Genomic DNA, 19,528 nt, shown 5'->3' with positions numbered 1-19,528 from the left:
GAAATCTTTTTGCCTTATTTCCAAGTTTTGGGTAATTTTTCTTTGCTGTCTCCCTCTCTACAAGGGTAGAGGCTCTGTACTGCTGGCCATTTTATCCCCAGCAACTAGGCCCAGAAGTACTGTTGAATGACTGAGGTATCATGAAAGCCTACATCACTTGGCTGTTGTGAGGATGTCATGAGATGATGCTTGTGAACTGCCTGTCAAAGTCTGGCACATAGTGGCTGCTGAAGATCTAGGAGTAGTTAATATTATTGTTATGCGGCAGCTGGGGGTGGGGCCCAGTTATGACTCAGAGGAGGGGGCAACCATGACTCCTGTCATGGAGGGCAACTGTCCTAGATAGGAGACAGGCAGGGCCTTGGGGCCTGGGTGCTTCCAAGCCATAATGCTGGGGGAGCTAATGTCTCTTTTTAGGAATCTCCACGGGACACTTGCTTCCTCAGGCACCATAGGAGTGTTGATGGCTTGGCTGATCAGCTATAAGCCAGCCTTGCTTGGGTTCCTATTCCTTCTGCTGTTGCTTAGCAACTGGCTGGTCAAGTATGAACTCAAGCTCACGCCCCCAGAGCCCCAGCAGGTGAGCAAGAGGGACCTTAGCTTCAGCTGAGGGTGATGGGATAGTCACAGCTAGATTGGAGGGAGGGAAGACAGGGAAGGTGTCAGGACAATGCGGCAAGACTAAGGAATCCGACTCTGGTCTAAGACCTTGCTCTGCAGTTCCCTCTTGGGTGATAGAGGACAAAGCACTTCCTTCACAAAGTTTCAGTTGCCTCAGCTGAAGAATAGGGCCCATCCCAGACTCTTCTACTTCATGTTTGATGACAACATGCTTTGACAACAGTAACAACTGCTTTAAAGTGGGAAAAATTAAAATGGATAAATTTAAAAACATGTATAACATAGATAAATCTCTAAAACTGAATAATGAAGACAGCAGAAATGTACCTAGATTATGACGTCTTTTATGTAAAGTTAAAAAACATGCAAAACAATATCCTGCCTTGTTTATGGATGCCTATGTATAGTGAAAGTACATTAAGGCAGGATTTCTCAGCCTCTGCACGATTGACATTTGGGGCTGGATAAGTCTTTGTGATGAGAGACTGTCCTGTGCAATGCTGGATTTTTGGCAGCATCTCTAGCCTCTACCCACAAGATGCCAATAGCACTCCTCACCCCTCTTGTGGCAACCAAAAATTTCTCCAGACATTGCCAAATGTCCCCAGGGGAGGGCAAAATAGCCTCCCACTGAGAACTGGTATAAAGTGGTATAAAGAAATGCAAGGAAAAAATAAATACCACATTCAGTATTGCAGTTGAGATAAGGTTCAGGGAGGAAGGGGAACAATCTAGGAGCAGAATACACAGAGGACTTCAGTTACCGTTGTGATATTTTAGGGATCATGGGTATTTGTTGTAATATTTACTTTTTTTGCATGTCTGAAATATTTAATTCTTAAATGGTTTTAAAGGCTAGGAATTTGTAGCTGAATCCTAAAAAAAAAAATTGTGTCCTTACCAACTGCATGCAGTGGTGGGGGAGGGAGCAGATAAAGATGACAGAGATAAGAGCATTTCATGAGACCACTGAGACTTGGAGATTTTATGAGGCCTGACTAAACTCTCAAAGAGGCATGTTGAGAAAAGCACAAGCTCTGGAGACACATACATCTGGGTTAAGGGTTTTAAGTCCTCGGTGGGTGCAGATTAGTGGGCCATTTCACTTATTCCTGTGAACCAAAGGCAGCTCTGGATCCTGGGAGTTTGGGGGCTTTCATGCAGGCTGGGTGAGGCTGAGAAAGGGACCTTCCCTCACTGCGCCCCATTCTCTCACCCACAAGATGTGGCAAAGAGGCTCTCCTTAGATGCTGGTCGTGAAATTGATTAAGATGATTGTAACTCAGCTGGCATGGGAAAGGATTATCACTATTAACCAACTTTTCCTCTCTTCGTGGTGATGGGGAGTTTAGGAAGAGAAGACAAAGACTTGCGAAGCCAAACCCAAGAGCAACTGCCTGAACACAAAAGAAGTGGAGAGGCTGCACACCTGCTTTGCCCTCCAGGACAAGATCCTTGAACGGCTTATGTTCAGTGAAATGAAGCTGAAGGTCTTAGAAAATCAGATGTTCATCGTATGGAATAGAATGAATCACCACAAGCGGTCAAGCCAACAGCGGACTTTTCCAGCAGAGAAACACAGAATGAGGAGACGGGAGTCTATGTTCTCCATCATCTCTGACTGCACTTCCAATTCCCCCTAACGAGGTCCCAGAGACTGCGGTGGGCTAGCCTCTTCTGTTGTTACCTTTCCTCAGTAAAGCCCAATCAGAGCCTATTGAATTTTCTTAGTAAATCACACTGGAGAGGAGGATTAGAGGCTGAAATTTGTTGCCTCTTGAAAAGAAGTTTGTACTCACCAGGTCAGCCGCATAGCACCCTATGACACAACCTGATGGGAGCTCTTGAACCCAGCCCTTCCTCTCTTTCAGTTGGACCACCTTGACCCTGGTCCAGGGCCCTCTACCTGTTCACCTTGAGTCTTTCAACAGCCTCCCCAGTGCTGTCCCAGCCTTCAGTCTCCCCCTCCCCCTGCACTCAGAGGCCACAGCAAGCCCTGCCAAGCACAACTCTGAGCATGATCATTGCCTATTCTTGAGCCAACGCCTTGCCGTGATTGACAGAATAAAAGCCACACTCCTCACCATGATCTGACCCCCTTCCCAACCTTTTTCCCCCATTATTCTCCCTCACATGCTTTTTACCCTATACCAGAGTATCCTAAACATCAGTCAGTAGTGTACCACCTTTGTGATTTTTGCCAGAGCTGTGAACCACCTGAATGCGTAACTAAATATTGTCCCTTTAAATCAACTATGTTTTCCTTAATAAATTTATCTGTAAAGGAAAATAATAAAAATAAATAATTTGTCTGTAAATTTAAAAAAAGACCAGTATCATTGTTTGAAATAGAACCTAACGGTCAAAATAAAGACAGTGAAAACAAAACAATGTTGTGAAGTTCCAACCAGAGCTTGGTTGCCCACTTGAAGATCTGAATCTGTAAAATTTGGGTTAAAAAGGGAGATTAGTGAGTGTTAGCATTTGCAAGATATGCCAGCACTCAGCTGAGACTTTTCTCCACTAAGGAGAATTGAGAAGGAAGTCTCTGCCTCGCTGTGGGATCCAGTGTGGCTTAATGCCTTATTGGTGTCTCACTTAAAATCATCTCTCTTAGCAAAAGTCTCCTGTGCTCTCATCAAATTAGGTAATCAGCCATTCCCCAAATACAGCCACATCTTTGCTCACATGGTTTCTTCCCCTGGAATCCCTAACATTCCCCTTTCTGCTGTTAAAATTCTTTGCTTCTTCCAAAGCCACCACCTCCAGAAAGCTTCCCTCAGCCCAGCTGTAATGAGTCTCTTTCCTTAGTGGTCTCCCAGCATTTTACCTGTAATTCTACGATAGAATGTATGATGATCTGCTGGGATTTGGTTTGTAAATGTTTCTATACTCCCTCCCCACTCTCCAACTAGATTATAGACTCTTTGAGGGCAAGCACAGCATCTTTTTTTTTTTTAATAAATAAATTTATTTATTTTATTTATTTATTTTTGGCTGCGTTGGGTCTTTGTTGCTGCGCGCAGGCTTTCTCTAGTTGTGATGAGCAGGGGCTGCTCTTTGTTGCAGTGCACGTGCTTCTCATTGCGGTGGCTTCTCTTGTTGTGCAGCACGGGCTCTACACGCACGGGCTTCATTAGTTGTGGCACGCAGCCTCAGTAGCTGTGGCGCATGGGGTTAGTTGCTCCACGGCATGTGGGATCTTCCCAGACCAGGGCTCGAACTCGTGTCCCCTGCATTGGCAGGCGGATTCTTAACCACTGTGCCACCAGGGAAACCCAAGCACAGCATCTTGTTCATCTGTATATCCCCCTCATAGCACCTAACACAGTGGCTCGTATACAGTCAGTGCTCAATAAATAACATCTATGACTGTCAATCACAGTCTTATATGTCCTGACATTTTCTCTGCCCTTTCATTTTATGATGATTTTTCTATATCCTATTTTGTTCAGAGCAGGATACCTGGAGCTAAACTCTCTGGCTTTAGATCCCAATTCTATCAACTCTTAGCGGTGTGATCTTGGATGATGAATAAGCTGAGTGCTGTATCTCAGTTTCCTCAACTATAAAATGGCCTTGGGGCTTCCCTGGTGGCGCAGTGGTTGAGAATCTGCCTGCCAATGCAGGGGACACGGGTTCGAGCCCTGGTCTGGGAAGATCCCACATGCCGCGGAGCAACTAGGCCCGTGAGCCACAACTACTGAGCCTGCGCGTCTGGAGCCTATGCTCCGCAACAAGAGAGGCCGCGATAATGAGGGGCCCGCGCACCGCGATGAAGAGTGGCCCCCACTTGCCGCAACTAGAGAAAGCCCTCGCACAGAAACGAAGACCCAACACAGCCATAAATAAATAAATTAATTAATTAAAAAAAAAAATGGCCTTATCAATTGCTGTGAGGATTCGATGAGTTACTACACTTCTTCAGGTCTTTGCTCAAATGATCCCTTCCTAGTGAGGACTCCTGTGACTGCCCTATCTAAAATCGCAACCCTCCCTTGTGTGTTGTATCTTCTACTTGCCCTCCAGGCCCACTCTCCATCCTTCTGCCTTTTCTGCCAGGGGGCCAACCTGCATCATCAGGTTCCTTTACCCTGTGGCTTCCAGTTGAGTTTGGCCGACAGGGATCCCTGGCAGAGGATGAGAGGGAAGGAGGAGGTTGGGATGCTTATTGCCTCTTGTGGGGTTGCCTTGGGCTGGTTGAAGGCTGGCTGGGTCATCACAGAGGAGGCTCTCGCTACAAGACCTTCTTCCAGTTCCCTTTTGGCCCCAGGGCAGTAGCATCCCCCCAGTTACCAGCCCAGGGGTACTGCACCACACTTGTGGGTTCCCTATAGCCTGCCCACACCTTTGTAAATAGTCCCTTTTACACAGCTTCATGGGCCATTGCTAATGGTCTTGCTGTATGGCCAGGCCTTTGGACCACCCAAAACGGGACCATTAGGAGAATGTCCATATGGTAACCCCTGCTGTGGAGATGGATACAACAATTCAGCCACAAACTCGATCTATATGTGACATATGAATGAGCCCACAGTAAGGCACTGCATCTTGAAGAGAGCATCTGGAATGAAAAAGCTGATTAAGACTATGTGGTCATCATATCCACTTTAGTGCACTAGATGCACGCCTGGACCTATCACAACAGTGAAACTACCATGGCGGTTTGAGGGAGTCCAGTGAGGACTCATTTGACCTGTGAAGTCACTGGTGTTCATGGAATGTGTATTACTTGCCAGGAACATTGGCCTGCGGCTCAAGGTGGCTCAAAGTGGCACAATGACCTTTGGATCTGACTAGTTCACAATTGCCATGGATTCTGACCACCATGAACATGGTTTAGGTACATGGGGTGACTGTTCTCTTCCACCAAGCAGGTAGAACCTAGACTCTTAAGGCTCTGATGAGCATCTTTTTCATGTGCTGGAATTCCCTGGTATGATATAATATGATGATGGAATTATCTTTACGGCACTGCCCTCCATCTGTCCACATGGAATTCGCTTGCTCTTCCACACTTGCCACCTGCAGGTGGTGGGTACAAATGAGCCTTGGTATGGTTGGCTCAAGGAGCAATTACCTTAGCCACTCCCTCATCCTCTGTGGGCACCTAGGAGGGGAACAAGTCCCCCTGATGTGTCAGGCAGTATGGTGACTCCTGGGTTCCTATGGAGGTAAATGTTCTGAGAAAGGACAGATCAACTAGCTCATCCCAGGCACACGACAGATCCCAGCAAATCTAGCAAGAACATAGGCAAGCAATCTCAGGAAATAGACTGGGGTGGAGGGGTAAATAACCTCTCTCCTCTTCTTCCAGATCTGAACAGGCAATGCTAAACAGCCTCGAGAAGCTGCTCAGGTCAGGGCCTGTGGCATGAACCTGTCGCAGTACTGAATATACCATTCCTACCCCCTCCCACTATGCCCAGCTATGGGAGACCTTATTGGTATCTCACTCTCTGACAATGGCAAGGACATTGCTCCCAGCTGCTGTGCCTTGGGCCTTCACAATCATGTTCTCATCCTCTTCATGGATAATGTTGAGGCCAGCTGGAAGAATATTGAGCAGTGTGCTTCGTAACTCCCAAACTGTTTTGTATTCTAAATATAGGTCCTTCCTTGCTTTCTCCTTGGACATAATGCCACCTGCATATCAACCTTCATAATAACCCAAGATCTGTGGGCAAGGCAACATTCCCAGCACCAGCCTCTGGTACCTTTGACAAGACACCCCTGGGTATTAAGTACATGGGTTTCCCTATTTTATGCAGATTTTCCTCCCCTAGATAGGTGGAACCATAGAAAGGAAATTACTATGGGGACAGCCAGGGTTCTCACTGTCAAGGTTATCATGAATCCTTAGCTCAGGATATAACCACATAGCTTTGGACTATTTGCTGGCCAACCAGGGGAGTAACCACACTCACCGGCCAATATCTCCTGCTGCTTCTGGGTTAACACCTTCAGACAAGTCAAGAAGCTCATGCAGCTACTGTAGGAGCAAGTCCAATGCCTCCAGACTACTCCTCCATCTGAACCTGGGGCTCTCTCCCCAGGCTTGGCACAGACTTCATGGCCAGATGGCTCAGGTCTCCACAATGGGCTTTGTACTATTACTCCAGGCCTCCCTCTAGCATTAATGTCTCCTCCAGCATTGCCAACACCATTGGAAGTGCCTTATAAGCTCAGGTGATTTCTCCCCTTGTTGATTTCTACGCCCGTTTGGCAGGCTTATGTTTCATGAGCCCCAGGTCAGGGGGTGGACCTTGGAAAAATGATTTGGACTTTACTGGAAGACCCTGGGGACTCACTCCAGGTTCCTAGCAATGAGATAGCAGGTGGGCTCCAGAGGGGCCTCCCTTCCCAAAGCAGAAATGATTCCACATGGTCTCTACTTCCCCTGGGGTCTCCAGGCGCCCTCAGCACTGCAAACAATTCCCCTGGTACCTGAGCTCAGAACACGTCTTCTTTACTTGCAAGACTGACCTCACACTTGCCAAAAAAAAGTAGTGAAGGGGATGAGGGGTCCCTCTCCTGGAGCACATTCCAGGATGTTTCCAGCTATGCCCTGACCCCCATATCTCTCTCCACATGATGACAAGAGGTTGGACGGACAACCCAATGCCTCATTCAATGGCTGACCCTCTGCTTCCAAGTTTTTCCGGTAAAGCCCCATTTGCACCTGTGCTGCGTGACTTTGTGATATTCACCTTCACCCAGTACTCAGTACTTCACCCAGTACTCTCCTGGACCTCAGGGCTCAGTCCTCAGATCCCTTCTTTACCCCTTCTCACTCCCTTGGTAATGGCTTTAAATATCGTCTACTGTTACACATCAATGGTTTTCTAAATTGTGTCTTTGTTACAGACCTCTAAGTCCCAGACTCAAATGTGCAACTGCCTACTTTCACACCTTCACTCGGACATCTCAGAATCCATACAGTCAATCCTGAACTCTGTCCCTCCGCTCAAACCCCCTCCCACGTGCAGGCTTCCCCATCTTACAGTAAAAGTCAATTCCCAGCTTCCAGTTGCTCAGGCCAAAATTTTGGAGCTGATCCCGACTCCTCTCTTCTTCTCTCATATCCAGCTCTAATTTATTGGCGAGTCCTATTGGCTCTTCCTTTGAAGCATATGCAGAGTCTGGATATTCTCCCTGCCTGGGTGCACCAGGCCACCACCATCTCTCAGCTGAACAAGGCCCTGGTCTCCCTGCCCCCACCCTTGCCCTCTAGTCTGCTCTCAACACTGAAGCCGGAACACTCCTTTAAAAATGTGTCATGTCTGGGCTTCCCTGGTGGCACAGTGGTTGAGAATCTGCCTGCCGATGCAGGGGACACGGGTTTGATCCCTGGTCTGGGAAGATCCCACATGCCGTGGAGCAACTAAGCCCGTGCGCCACAACTACTGAGCCTGTGCTCTAGAGCCCACGAGCCACAACTACGGAGCCCGTGTGCCACAACTACTGAAGCCCCCGTGCCCAGAGCCCATGCTCCACAACGAGAAGCCACCGCAATGAGAAGCCTGCACACCACAACGAAGAGTGGCCCCCGCTCGCTGCAACTAGAGAAAGCCCGTGCACAGCAACGAAGACCCAACGCAGTCAAAAATAAATAAATAAATAAATTTATTAAACAAAAAAAAAAAGTGTCAGGTCATGCCACCCTGCTCCAGACTCTGCAGCAGCTCCCACCTCACTGAGAGTGAGAATCATAGTCCCTCCTGTGGCCTGGGATGTTCTCCAGACCTGGCTCCCCAGCTACCTTTCCCACTTCGCCTCTACTCTGCCCCTCACTTAATCTGCTCAGCCACTGGCCTCTTCACTTTTCCGTACACTCTCACCCTATGGCCCTACCATGGACTCTCTTCCTCTGTTGTCCGTATACCTAACTCCCTTACTTCCCTTAGGTGATTTGCTAAACATTTCTTTCTCAAGGAGGCCATCCTGACCGCCCAGTTTAATACTATAATCTACCTCCCCTTACTTGGCTCTACTTATTTTTCCATAGCATGTATCGCTTTCTAATATACTATTTAATATGCTGCCCCTGCTAGAATAGGTGGAGAGGCAGGGGAGAGAGTAAAAGTAGAAAAAAAAGTGGGGAGAAAGAGAGATGGAGAAAAGGGAAGAGAGAAGGACAGATTTGTGGGATTGTGAGGGGGAGCCCTCCAAGTCTAATGGTAATCAGAGTGGTTACTGTGTGCCCTTACTGTGTGCTTTAGGTGTCTTATCTCATGTAATCCTCACTCTCACCCCAAGGGGGTAGGTTCTATTTCATTACCCTATTTTACAGATCAGCACATTGAGGTCCAAGAGAAGCCAAGAAATCTGACCAAGGTCACATAAATAATAAGTGGTGGAGCTTGGTTTTGAACCCCAGCAGTCTGACGCAAGGGTCCAGCGGGTAGGGTTAGACTATGCAGGTAAGAATTTAGATTTTTCCAAAGAGCAGTGGGCAGCCTTGGAAGGTTATTTAAGCAAATGACTAATATGATCTCTCATCTATAGAGAGAATGAATGCATGGGGCTGTTGCGGGGATTATCTTGGTTCATGGATGGAAAGCCCTTGGACAAATGCCTAGAGAGAGAGAAGCATTCAGTGATTAAATAAATGATCCTTTCCAGGAGGCTGGAAGATTTTACATGTGGGCATCTGGTGCCACCGTGTGGCCATTGTCCTCTATGACATGATATGGATTCTGGTCTGGCTAAATCTGGTAGTGGAGGGGCTGGTCTGGGTGGAGAGAAATTAGGGTTGGGGAAAGGGGCAAGGGAGGAACTCCCAGAGAGGAGCTGGTGTCCTGGGGGTGAGGGTCTTTGTCAGCAGAGATGCAGAACGCTGGAGTGGATTAACTGATTCAGATATTTATCCCTGGTTTGGCAGCACAAACCAGAATAAGACGTGGTCTTTACCCTAGAAAACCTTATAGTCTGATGGGGAAACAACATGGGAGATGCATTAGTGTCTGGGAAGCAGAGAGGACTCCTGGGTTGGAATCCCACTCCTGCCACTTCAGGGGGACTTCACTTCTCAGAGCTTCAGTTTCCTCACTGTCAAATGGGGACAGAATAAAACCTGCCTCATGGGATTGTTGTGAAGACCACAGGGGGTAACACAGAAGGCACTAAGCATCTATATGGGGCACACTGTCTGCATTCAATCTGTGACCCAGAGGCAGGCTGCCCAGCCTGCTCAGAGCCTCACTAAAGATGAACAAAGCAGCCAGCTTCAATGGGAAAGAAAACCTGGGTCCCAGCTCCATTGCTGTCACTAAATTTTCTATGTGACCTTGGCAATTCATCTCCCCTCTCACAGTCTGTTTCACCAGCCATACAATGTGGAGCTTGGACAAGATTACTCAGATCTCTTCTCTCTCTAATTTATCACGCCCCTTTTCCGGGTCAACCCAGATTTTTGGCCTTGGGGGATACAGAATAAGATCCAGAAGGCTGGGCTTCCCTGGTGGCTCAGTGGTTAAGAATCCACCTGCCAATGCAGGGGACATGGGTTCAAGCCCTGGTTGGGGAAGATCCCACATGCCACGGAGCAACTAAGCTCGTGTGCCACAACTACTGAGCCTGTGCTCTAGAGCCCGTGAGCCACAACTACTGAGCCTGTGTGCCACAACTTCTGAAGCCTGTGTGCCTAGAGCCTGTGCTCCGCAGCAAGAGAAGCCACCACAATGAGAAGCCCGTGCACCGCAATGAAGAGTAGCCCCCGCTCACCGCAACTAGAGAAAAAAAAAAAAAGCCCGCGTGCAGCAACGAAGACCCAATGCAGCCAAAAATAAAATTAAAAAAAAAAAAAAAAGATCCAGAAGGCTTGCCTCCACCATTCACATACTTGACCCTGAGCATCAGCAAAATAGAATAATTCAAGCCACGGGGTGGCTGGGAGGCAGTTGTGATGTTCTATTGAGATAATGAACTAGAAGCTGGTGCAATCCCTGAATTGCAGAGGAGGCTTGCTCCTCAAAGTGTGGTCCACAGACCAGAATGGAGTTTGTTTGAAATGGACTCTCAGGTCCCACCCCGACCCACTGACTCAGAACCTGCAGTTTAACTCGATCCCCAGGCTATTCCTACATGCATTTAGAATGAGATGGAAACACAGTGGACTGGGGGCAATGACTCTCAACCTTAACCACATACTGAGGAGTTTTCAAAAAATCGTGATGCCCCGGGCTGCACCCATGGGGACCTCTGGGGCGGTGGGATCCAGACTAGGGTTTTTACAAGCTCGCCAGGTAATTCCAATGTGCAGCCATATCTGGTGCCAAGAAGGCAAATATATTTTCTCTTTTGTGCCAACTAAAATCAGTGGATAGTGACTTTCTAAAGTTGTGGCATAAAAACCAAGTTATAAAAAGAAGCTAACCTTGGGACTTCCCTGGTGGCGCAGTGGTTAAGAATCTTCCTGCCAAGGCAGGGGACACGGGTTCGAGCCCTGGTCTGGGAAGATCCCACGTGCCGCGGAGCCACCAAGCCCGTGCGCCACAGCTACTCAGCCTGTGCTCTAGAGCCTGCGAGCCACAACTACTGAGCCTGCATGCTGCAGCTACTGAAGCCCGCGCACCTAGAGCCCATGTTCCGCAACAAGAGAAGCTACCGCAATGAGAAGCCCGTGCACCACAACGAAGAGTAGCCCCCGCTCGCTGCAACTAGAGAAAGCTCACGCAGCAACGAAGACCCAACGCAGTCAATAAATAAATAAATAAATAAAATAAAAAGAAGCTAACCTTAACAGAACCCTTACCAGGTGCCAGGTCCTGGGCTACCTGCTTTGCATACACATTGCAGTTTAATCCTCACAATAACATAGATATCATCCCCATTTTATAGGTGAAAAATCAAAGAGGGCCTGACTTACCCAAGGCTACACAGGTAGTTACAGAACTGGGATTTGGACCGAGTTATCCGAATATGTAACAACTAGGCTGACCTCAGTGGTCTTCAAACTGTGTTCTTTGGAGCCCAGGGTTCCTCAGAGGTAGCTGAGGAGCTGGTGTGGGGGGTGGCAGGTCTGGGAGGCCTGTGGGTCGGGCCGAGGTTGTTTCCTGGCAGTTCCCATCATCTCTCCTCCGCACACTGGGCTTGGCAGACACTCCTTCTGGAGAGAGCATACCTTTGCCCTCTAGCCTGGAGCATTTTGGGTCACGTGGCACCGCACAGTCCCCCTGACAGATGTGCCCCCCTCCCGGCTGCTCGGGGACCCCAGGAACTAATCCCCATGGCGTAAGACACACGGAGGGATTAGCGCTGGGAAATCAGGCGCCACATCTGCCAGCCCCTGGGGAGCCTGGGTGAAGCCTGCGCCTCAGAGCCCGGGATGTCATTCCTGTCCCCTGGAACACGGGGGCTCCTGGAGGCACTGGCCAGCCATGGCTGGGTCTGAATTGCCCCATCCTTCCTGAGCCTTCCAGAAGAGGGTGAGTTGGGACCAAGCACCCACGGGTCTGACAGGGCTGTTTCTGAGGCTTGAAGGAGGAGGAGCTGGAAGCAGAGGCAATGGCAGGGAGGGTGACCAATTGTCCCAGTTTCCCCTGGACTGAGGGGTTTGGGACTTTCAGTGCTGAAATCAGGACAGACTGGGCAGACCTGGACACTTCTTTTGAGTTTGTTTCCCTTGCCTTTGAGGTGGAGCTTCATGAAATGGAGACATGTTCCTTACCCTAGAAAACCTCATAGTCTGATGGGGAAACAACATGGGAAGATGCATTAGTGTCTGGGAAACAGCGAGGACTTCTGGGTGCAAATCCCTCATCCTTATCTTCTTGCATTTCTCCAGCCCCCTCCTCCCTTTTCCAGCCTCCAGGACCTCTCTTTGCCTTCACTCCACTGACTCAGTTTCCTGTTCACAGGGTCTCCTGGGCTGTAGAGCTGACTCCTCAAGGGGCTGGAATCTTCCACGCCATGGAGAGAATGAAGACTCAGGTGAGGCATAGCCCCACAAAGGCTTGCTTCAAACATTGACCTAAATCATAACTCACCCTTATATCACCTTCTTTGTCATCACTAACGTTTCTAGAGTTTGTACCGCAGGCCAGGAACCATTTCAAGTGTTTGCTGTGTATTAACACATCAAATTCTCAGAACAAACCAGAAACAGATCCTCTTCTTTTTCCTGTCTCAAGGGCCCTGACTGGGGTGCCCCCAACTCATCCCCAACTACCTGTTCAATGAAGCTTTCCTCCCCCTCCCACCCCGAGGCTGAGCTCATGGGTACCTCAGAGCCCCCAGAGCCCTCTGACATGATCTGTTTACATCTCTCTCCCAGAGAAATTATTACGACCACACTAGCTACCAGTCTGTGAGTAGTTAGTTTCAAAGGACTTTGCATGCATTTTCTCTTTTACCCTCATCTAAATTCTGTGAGGTGTAGGAATGATGGCCATTCCCATTATACAGACAAGGAAACTGAGACTCAAAGAGGGGAAATCATTGGTCCACAGCTAGTAAGGGCAGAGCCAGAATCAAGTCCCAGGCCCCAGAGCCCTTGTGTTTGACCTCTTCACCATCCTGCCGGCTCCATGAGGGACAGATGTTAGCCAAAGGGCGTAGCACTGTGCCCAGCACACAGCCAGCTCCTGGAGATTGTATTCTGAATGAATGACTGGACAAGGAGTGCTGTCCCAGAGTGGCCAGTCGGGAGAAAAAAGGTGAAGGTTTCTGGGCTGCAGACCACCAGGGGAAGGAGATGGGTGAACCGTGTTATGGGTGGGGTTTGGGAGAGCCTGGATCTCCCTGAGCAACCCCTCCGCCAGCGTTTTCCAGCTGTGAAGAGAGAGGGGAGAGATGCCAAGTGACATCTGCAAGTGTCAATGTGAGCAGCTGGTGGGCACCTTAGACATTAAATACTGACCCCACCTTTGTGTCTATTGGAATAAAGTCTGAGACTGGAGACAGACATGAGATGAGGCTGGGCCCCAGAGGAGGGCTGCACATTGGGGATACAGAGAACCCAGTCACATGTTGGGGTGGGGGGGATGCATAGACAGGGCTAGAATCCCAGCTCCATCATCCACTGCCCATGACCTCATCGAGTCATCGAATATCTGTGAATTTCATTCTGCTCCTGGAAATGAGAGGATGATGCCATGCCATAGGTACTTGTTAAGTGAGATCAGGCTGCCCTCGACCAGGGCACCCTCACAGGGCTTGCCCCAGTGGCCCTTTGCTCATGCTCAAAGAGAGGCACCTTCTGACTCCCCTCCCACACAAACCCACGGCAATGCCAGAGAGCCTCCCCATTCACTCCTGTGGCTGAGGCACAGACTTGTGTCTGGTGTCACTCCTCTGACACCCAGCTGGAGACAACCTAATGCTCTCGGGATCTTTAATGGCTTCATTTAAAAAAACCTGAAGTACAGTTTATATGCATTACAATTCACTCTTTGAGGTGTACAGCTCCATGTGTTTTGACAAATACACATGGCCCTGTAACCACCGTCACAATCAGGATAGAGAACGGTTTCATCACCTTTCCAAATTCCCTTCTGCCCTGTTGTAGTCTACACCATCCCTACTCCCAGGTGGCCATTGATTTGTTTTCTGTCCTTGCAGTTTTGCCTTGTCCAGAGTGTTATGAAAATGGAATTATATAGTCTGTAGCCTTTTTAAAAAAATGTTTTTAAAATTTGTTTATCTATTTGGCTGCACTGGGTCTTAATTCCGGCACATGGGATCTTCGTTGCTGCGGGCCAGATCTTCATAGCAGCATGCCAGATCTTTGTTGCTGCATGTGGCATCTTTAGTTGAGGCATGTGGGATCTTTAGTTGTGGCATGTGGGATCTTCAGTTTCGGTATGAGAACTCCTAGTTGTGGCAAGTGGGATCTAGTTCCCTGACCTGAGCCCCCTGCATTGGGAGTACAGAGTCTTAGCCACTGGAACACCAGGGAAGTCCCTATAGTCTGTAGCCTTTTGAGTCTGGCTTCTTTCACTTAGCATAATGTATTTAAGATTCATCCACATGATTGCATATATCAATAGTTTGTTCCTTTACACTGCTGAGTAGTATTCCATTGCGTGGCTGTACCATAGTTTGTCTATTCATTCACCAGCTGAGGGACTTTTCCAATCTTTAGAAATTATGAATAAAGAATGGCTTTAATGTGAACCCTAAATTCTAGAGCTGGAAGATACTTGTGAAGTCAAATGAGGTTTCCAGATGTAAAAGTAAACTCTTTGTAAATAACCCAGCCCTCTCCAACAGTTAAAGAAGTGGAGGCTCAGAGAGGGGAAGGGACTTGTCCAGAGTTATAACTGACTCAGGAGGTAGGGCTGAGATTTGAACCCAAGTCTTTCAACTTGCAGGACAACATAAAGTTCAAAACATACTTCCTGAGAACCTGCCAGAGCCAGGTGGAGTGCCAAGTGTTGCAGGCATCAAAGCCAAGATCTTGGTGCTGGAGACACTCACCACCTTATCAGTGATCAAGAAAATGCAAATTAAAAGTAGCAATGAGGGGCTTCCCTGGGGGCGCAGTGGTTGAGGAGCTGCCTGCCAATGCAGGGGACACGGGTTCGAGCCCTGGTCTGGGAAGATCCCACATGCCGCGGAGCAACTAGGCCCGTGAGCCACAACTACTGAGCCTGCGCGTCTGGAGCCTGTGCTCCGCAACAAGAGAGGCCGCGATAGTGAGAGGCCCGCGCATCGCGATGAAGAGTGGCCCCCGCTTGCCGCAACTAGAGAAAGCCCTCGCACAGAAACGAAGACCCAACACAGCCAAAAATAAATAATAAATAAGTAATAAATAAATTAAAGAAATCACTATTAAAAAAAAAAAAGTAGCAATGAGAATCACAGGTGGTGAAAGTATAAATTGGAACAACTTTGGAGAGCAACTGGATAGTATCTGGTTAAGCTGAAGATGGCCATATCTTACCACCCAGATATTTCACTCCCAACTCAAATGTATAAAATACTCACGTCTTTAAGGCAGCCTGGCCCCAGAGTCCATGCTCTAACTATTACACTATGAAGTATAGTCATACAGCAGCATACTCAATAGAAGTTAAAGTGGATAATCCAGAACTACATGTATCAAATTGGAAAAAAAGTAACTTGAAGGAGGATAATACAGTAGGATATCATTTATATAAGTTTTAAAATGTGAAAAACAATACTATGTGCTGCTTATGGATCCATAAACACATAGTGAAGGAATAAAAACACGCATGATAATGATAAACACCAAGATCAGAATGGGTGTCACATGTGGGGAGAGGGGGAGAAGATTGAAATCTGCAAAGGGGACAGAGGGCTTCAACTCTACCTAGAATGTTTTATTTTCATGCATTCATTAATTTAACAAATATTTATTAGGGACTGCTATGTTCCAGGGACTGTTCTAGTCACTGGGAATACTACAGTGAACGAAACAAAAAAGTCCCTGTTTTCTAATGGGATGGGATGAATAGACAACAGACTAAATAAGTAACTAACATAGTATTTTTTATTTTTTATTATTTTTTTAAAAAAATATTTATTTGGCTGCACCAGGTCTTTAGTTGTGGCACGCAGGATATATATATATATTTTTGGTTGCAGCATGCAGGATCTTTGGTTGCGGCATGTGGGATCTAGTTCCCTGACCAGGGATCGAACCCAGGCCCCCTGCATTGGGAGCACGGACTCTTAATCATTGGACCACCAGTGAAGTCCCTAGTATTTTTTAAATATGAGGAAAATATGGTAAAATGTTAAGATTTAACAAAGTTGGATGGTGGGTGCTCAAGTGTTCATTATATTCTCCATATATTCTTCACTATGCTTGAAATATTTCATAACCTTAACAGGCCAGCAGGGCTTGGTGAATGGCTGGGGGTGGGGATTGAGGGGCAAGGAGAGACCAGGGAAGACCCTGAAGTTTCTAGCTTGTGTGACTTGGTGGAAGCAGGCGCCATAAAGTGATGTTGAAAATATTAGAGAAGGAGGAGGAGGGAAGATAAGCAAGTTTTGCCCTGGATGTTGGGTTTCAGAGGCGTGGGGACTTCCAGGTGGAAATATTTGGTAGGCAGTTGAAAATGGTAGTCTCAAGTTCAGGGGAGAGGGCTGGGCAGAAGCTGTAGAATCAGTAATCATTAGCACGTGGCTGGTATCCTTGTGCATGAGATCACCTGGGGAAATTACTTCTTTCAAGAAATTTGTCCATGTCATTTAAATTGTCAAATGGATTGGCATAACATTGTTCACAATACTTTCCTGTAGGATCTGTAGTGGTGGCCCTCTTCCACTTCTGATTTGGTAATTTGTCACCTAGGGATTGTGTGTGTAGTGAGGAAAGAGGAGGAGGGAAGCCAGGTACACTATGTTTGTAGGACAGAGGTGAAGGAGGAGCCCTTGGAAAGGGAGATGGGGAAAGAAGAGTGAATGCAAGATTTGGTTAATACCCACCTCCTCCGAAAACTGTAATCCCCAATAGGGTAGGAAACATTTTTTTCCCTGTTTATCAGTATATCTCTAATATCTGGCTCAGTGCCTAGCATATAGTAGGCATTCAATTATAGCTAATGCATTATATAGTGTTTACCATGTGTCCAGCACTGTTCTAAGTGATTTATAAATATTAACTCATTTAATCCTTACAACTGAATACAAGTAGGTACTATTATAAAAAATCATTATTGTGATATAATTCACATACCATTAACATTCAACAATTTTGTGTAGAATTCTGTGGTTTCTAGCATATTCACAATGTTGTATAACCAGCACCACAATCAATTTTAGAATATTTTCATTACCCCCCCAAAAGAAAACTACCCGTTAGCAGTCACTCCCCATTCCCCTGTACCTCCAGCCACTGGCAACCACTAATCTACTTTCTGTCTCTATGGATTTGCCTATTCTGGACATTTAATATAAACGGAGCTATATAACATGTGGCCTTTTGTGGCTGGATTTACCATGTTTTCAAGGTTCGTCCATGTTGTACTACTTCATTCCTTCTTATGGCCAAATAATATTCCATTGGATAGACCACATTTTGATTACCTATTCATCATTTGATAGACATTTGGGTTGTTTCCACTTTTTTGCTATTATGATAATGTTGCTATGGACATTTAAGTACACATTTTTTTTTAAAAAATAAATTTATTTATTTATTTATTTTGGCTGTGTTGGGTCTTCGTTTCTGTGCGAGGGCTTTCTCTAGTTGTGGCGAGCGGGGGCCACTCTTCATCGCGGTGCGTGGGCCTTTCACTGTGGCGGCCTCTCTTGTTGCAGAGCACAGGCTCCAGACGCGCAGGCTCAGTAGTTGTGGCTCACGGGCCCAGTTGCTCCGCGGCATGTGGGATCTTCCCAGACCAGGGCTTGAACCCGTGTCCCCTGCATTGGCAGGCAGATTCTCAACCACTGCGCCACCAGGGAAGCCCTAAGTACACATTTTTGTGTGAGCATATGTTATCTCATTCACCAGGGTCAGTAGAGATAGCCTAGTGGTTAAGGATGCCAGATTCTGGAGCCACCCTGTATGGGTTCAAGGTCCAGTTCTGCCACATAATACTGTGTGATTTTGGGTAAATGGCTTAGCATATGTGACACTCAGCTTCCTCACTTGTAAACTAGTGGTAATAATAATACTATCTCATGGGATACTATGAGAGTTAAATGATTTAATGTGCATAATGTACATTAAAGTCCTTAGAACTTAGAACAGTTCTACAACTGTTAGCTGATCCACCTCACGGAGTGTGAGTTCTCCAAGGGAGGGGCCCCTTCCTCACTCTCTGTCCTCCACGGCCTCTGGTTTATCCTGGTTGCTCGGTACATGTTGTGGAGGGAATGTGTGGGTCCTGAGAACACAGGACAAGGTTTCCCAGGAGACTCGCTTCGCCCCATGCCTCGCCACACACCTGCTTTCCCAAGCCTCCACCAATGGTGTGTTCTTGCAGCGGGCCTGCATAAGGCTCCCAATGTGTGGTTGGTGTCTCCCAGCTGTGGCTGGTCTCATCACCACGCCCCCCCATGTTTCTCTGCCAAGTGAGTATAAAAACCGTTGCAGTGAAAAGGGACCTGCCTGGAAAGCTCAAGAAAGGGTGGAGCTCAGAGAAATGGGCCCTTTCCCTCAGACAGGTGCGGGGGCTGAGCAAGTGTGGCTTGGGAGGTGGGCGAGGGCAGGAAACAGGGAGCATAAGATGATGAGACCAAGGCCTAAAGTCCAAGAGGGGGAGGAGGAAGAGGCCGCGTGGGGAGGTGGCAAGGAATCTAAAGAGAGAGCGTGTGTGGCGACCTGGCCCCCAGGAAGAACCGTGTATTCCCTCACAGCCAACTTAGAATCCTGGAAACACAGTACCACCTCCAGTTAGTGTCCCAGACATGGTGCTAAAACCCTTTTAAGAGGCATATCATGGCACCCTGTGAGGTAGGCGCCCTTAGTGCCCTGATGTTACAGATGAGGCTCAGAGAAGTTAAGTGACTTGCCCAGGGTCACACAGCTAGTTGCAGAGCTAGCATTTGATCTCTGTCTCTGGCCTGCTCAACCAAAGTTCTGGAAGAGCCTTCACAGTCATTTGTTGAACTTTCTCATTTCCAGGTCTGCAAACTGAAGTTACAGGAGGGAAAGGACTTGTCTAAAAAATAATAAATGTCATATGTTGAGTGCCAGCTTTATGCCTGGCCCTGCGCTATTCACTTAACAGTTATTATCTTACCACATTTCATAGTCTGTTCATGAAGTTGGTTTGGGAACTTTCATTTCAGAGGTGATAAAATGAGGCTCACAGAGGTTAGGTGACTTGCTCAAGGTCACAGAGCAAGGCAGTGGCGAAGCTGGGATTCAGATCCAATCTGCTTGACTCTCCACCTTTATGTCTTAATGTGTCTTATGTCTCTTTTGAACTATCTTCATTGCTGCTGTAACCTAAACTGTGATGTGAAAGGACTCTTCCCTGGTCTCCCC

General features: G+C 47.5%; 1 protein-coding gene across 1 annotated transcript; it reads left to right on the top strand.

The window, feature by feature from the left end:
- Nucleotides 1-388: 388 nt before the first annotated feature.
- TEX46 (testis expressed 46) lies at nt 389-2,264 on the top strand. Its single transcript, XM_036829121.1, has 2 exons — nt 389-580; nt 2,067-2,264. Exons 1-2 carry the CDS (start codon nt 389-391, stop codon nt 2,262-2,264), a joined length of 390 nt encoding a protein of 129 aa, XP_036685016.1.
- Nucleotides 2,265-19,528: the final 17,264 nt, after the last annotated feature.

The sequence above is a fragment of the Balaenoptera musculus genome, chromosome 1 (genome assembly GCF_009873245.2).
Source record: "Balaenoptera musculus isolate JJ_BM4_2016_0621 chromosome 1, mBalMus1.pri.v3, whole genome shotgun sequence".
Taxonomy (NCBI): Eukaryota; Metazoa; Chordata; class Mammalia; order Artiodactyla; family Balaenopteridae; genus Balaenoptera; species Balaenoptera musculus.
The sequence above is the reverse complement of the archived record's forward strand: the minus strand, read 5'-3'. Positions and strand labels throughout refer to the sequence as shown.

Coding starts and splice junctions, on each gene's coding strand:
- TEX46 (XM_036829121.1), top strand. CDS start 389: ATGCTGGGGGAGCTAATGTCTCTTTTTAGGAATCTCCACGGGACACTT. Junction 581..2,066: donor CGCCCCCAGAGCCCCAGCAG/GTGAGCAAGAGG, acceptor TTTGCCCTCCAG/GACAAGATCCTTGAACGGCT.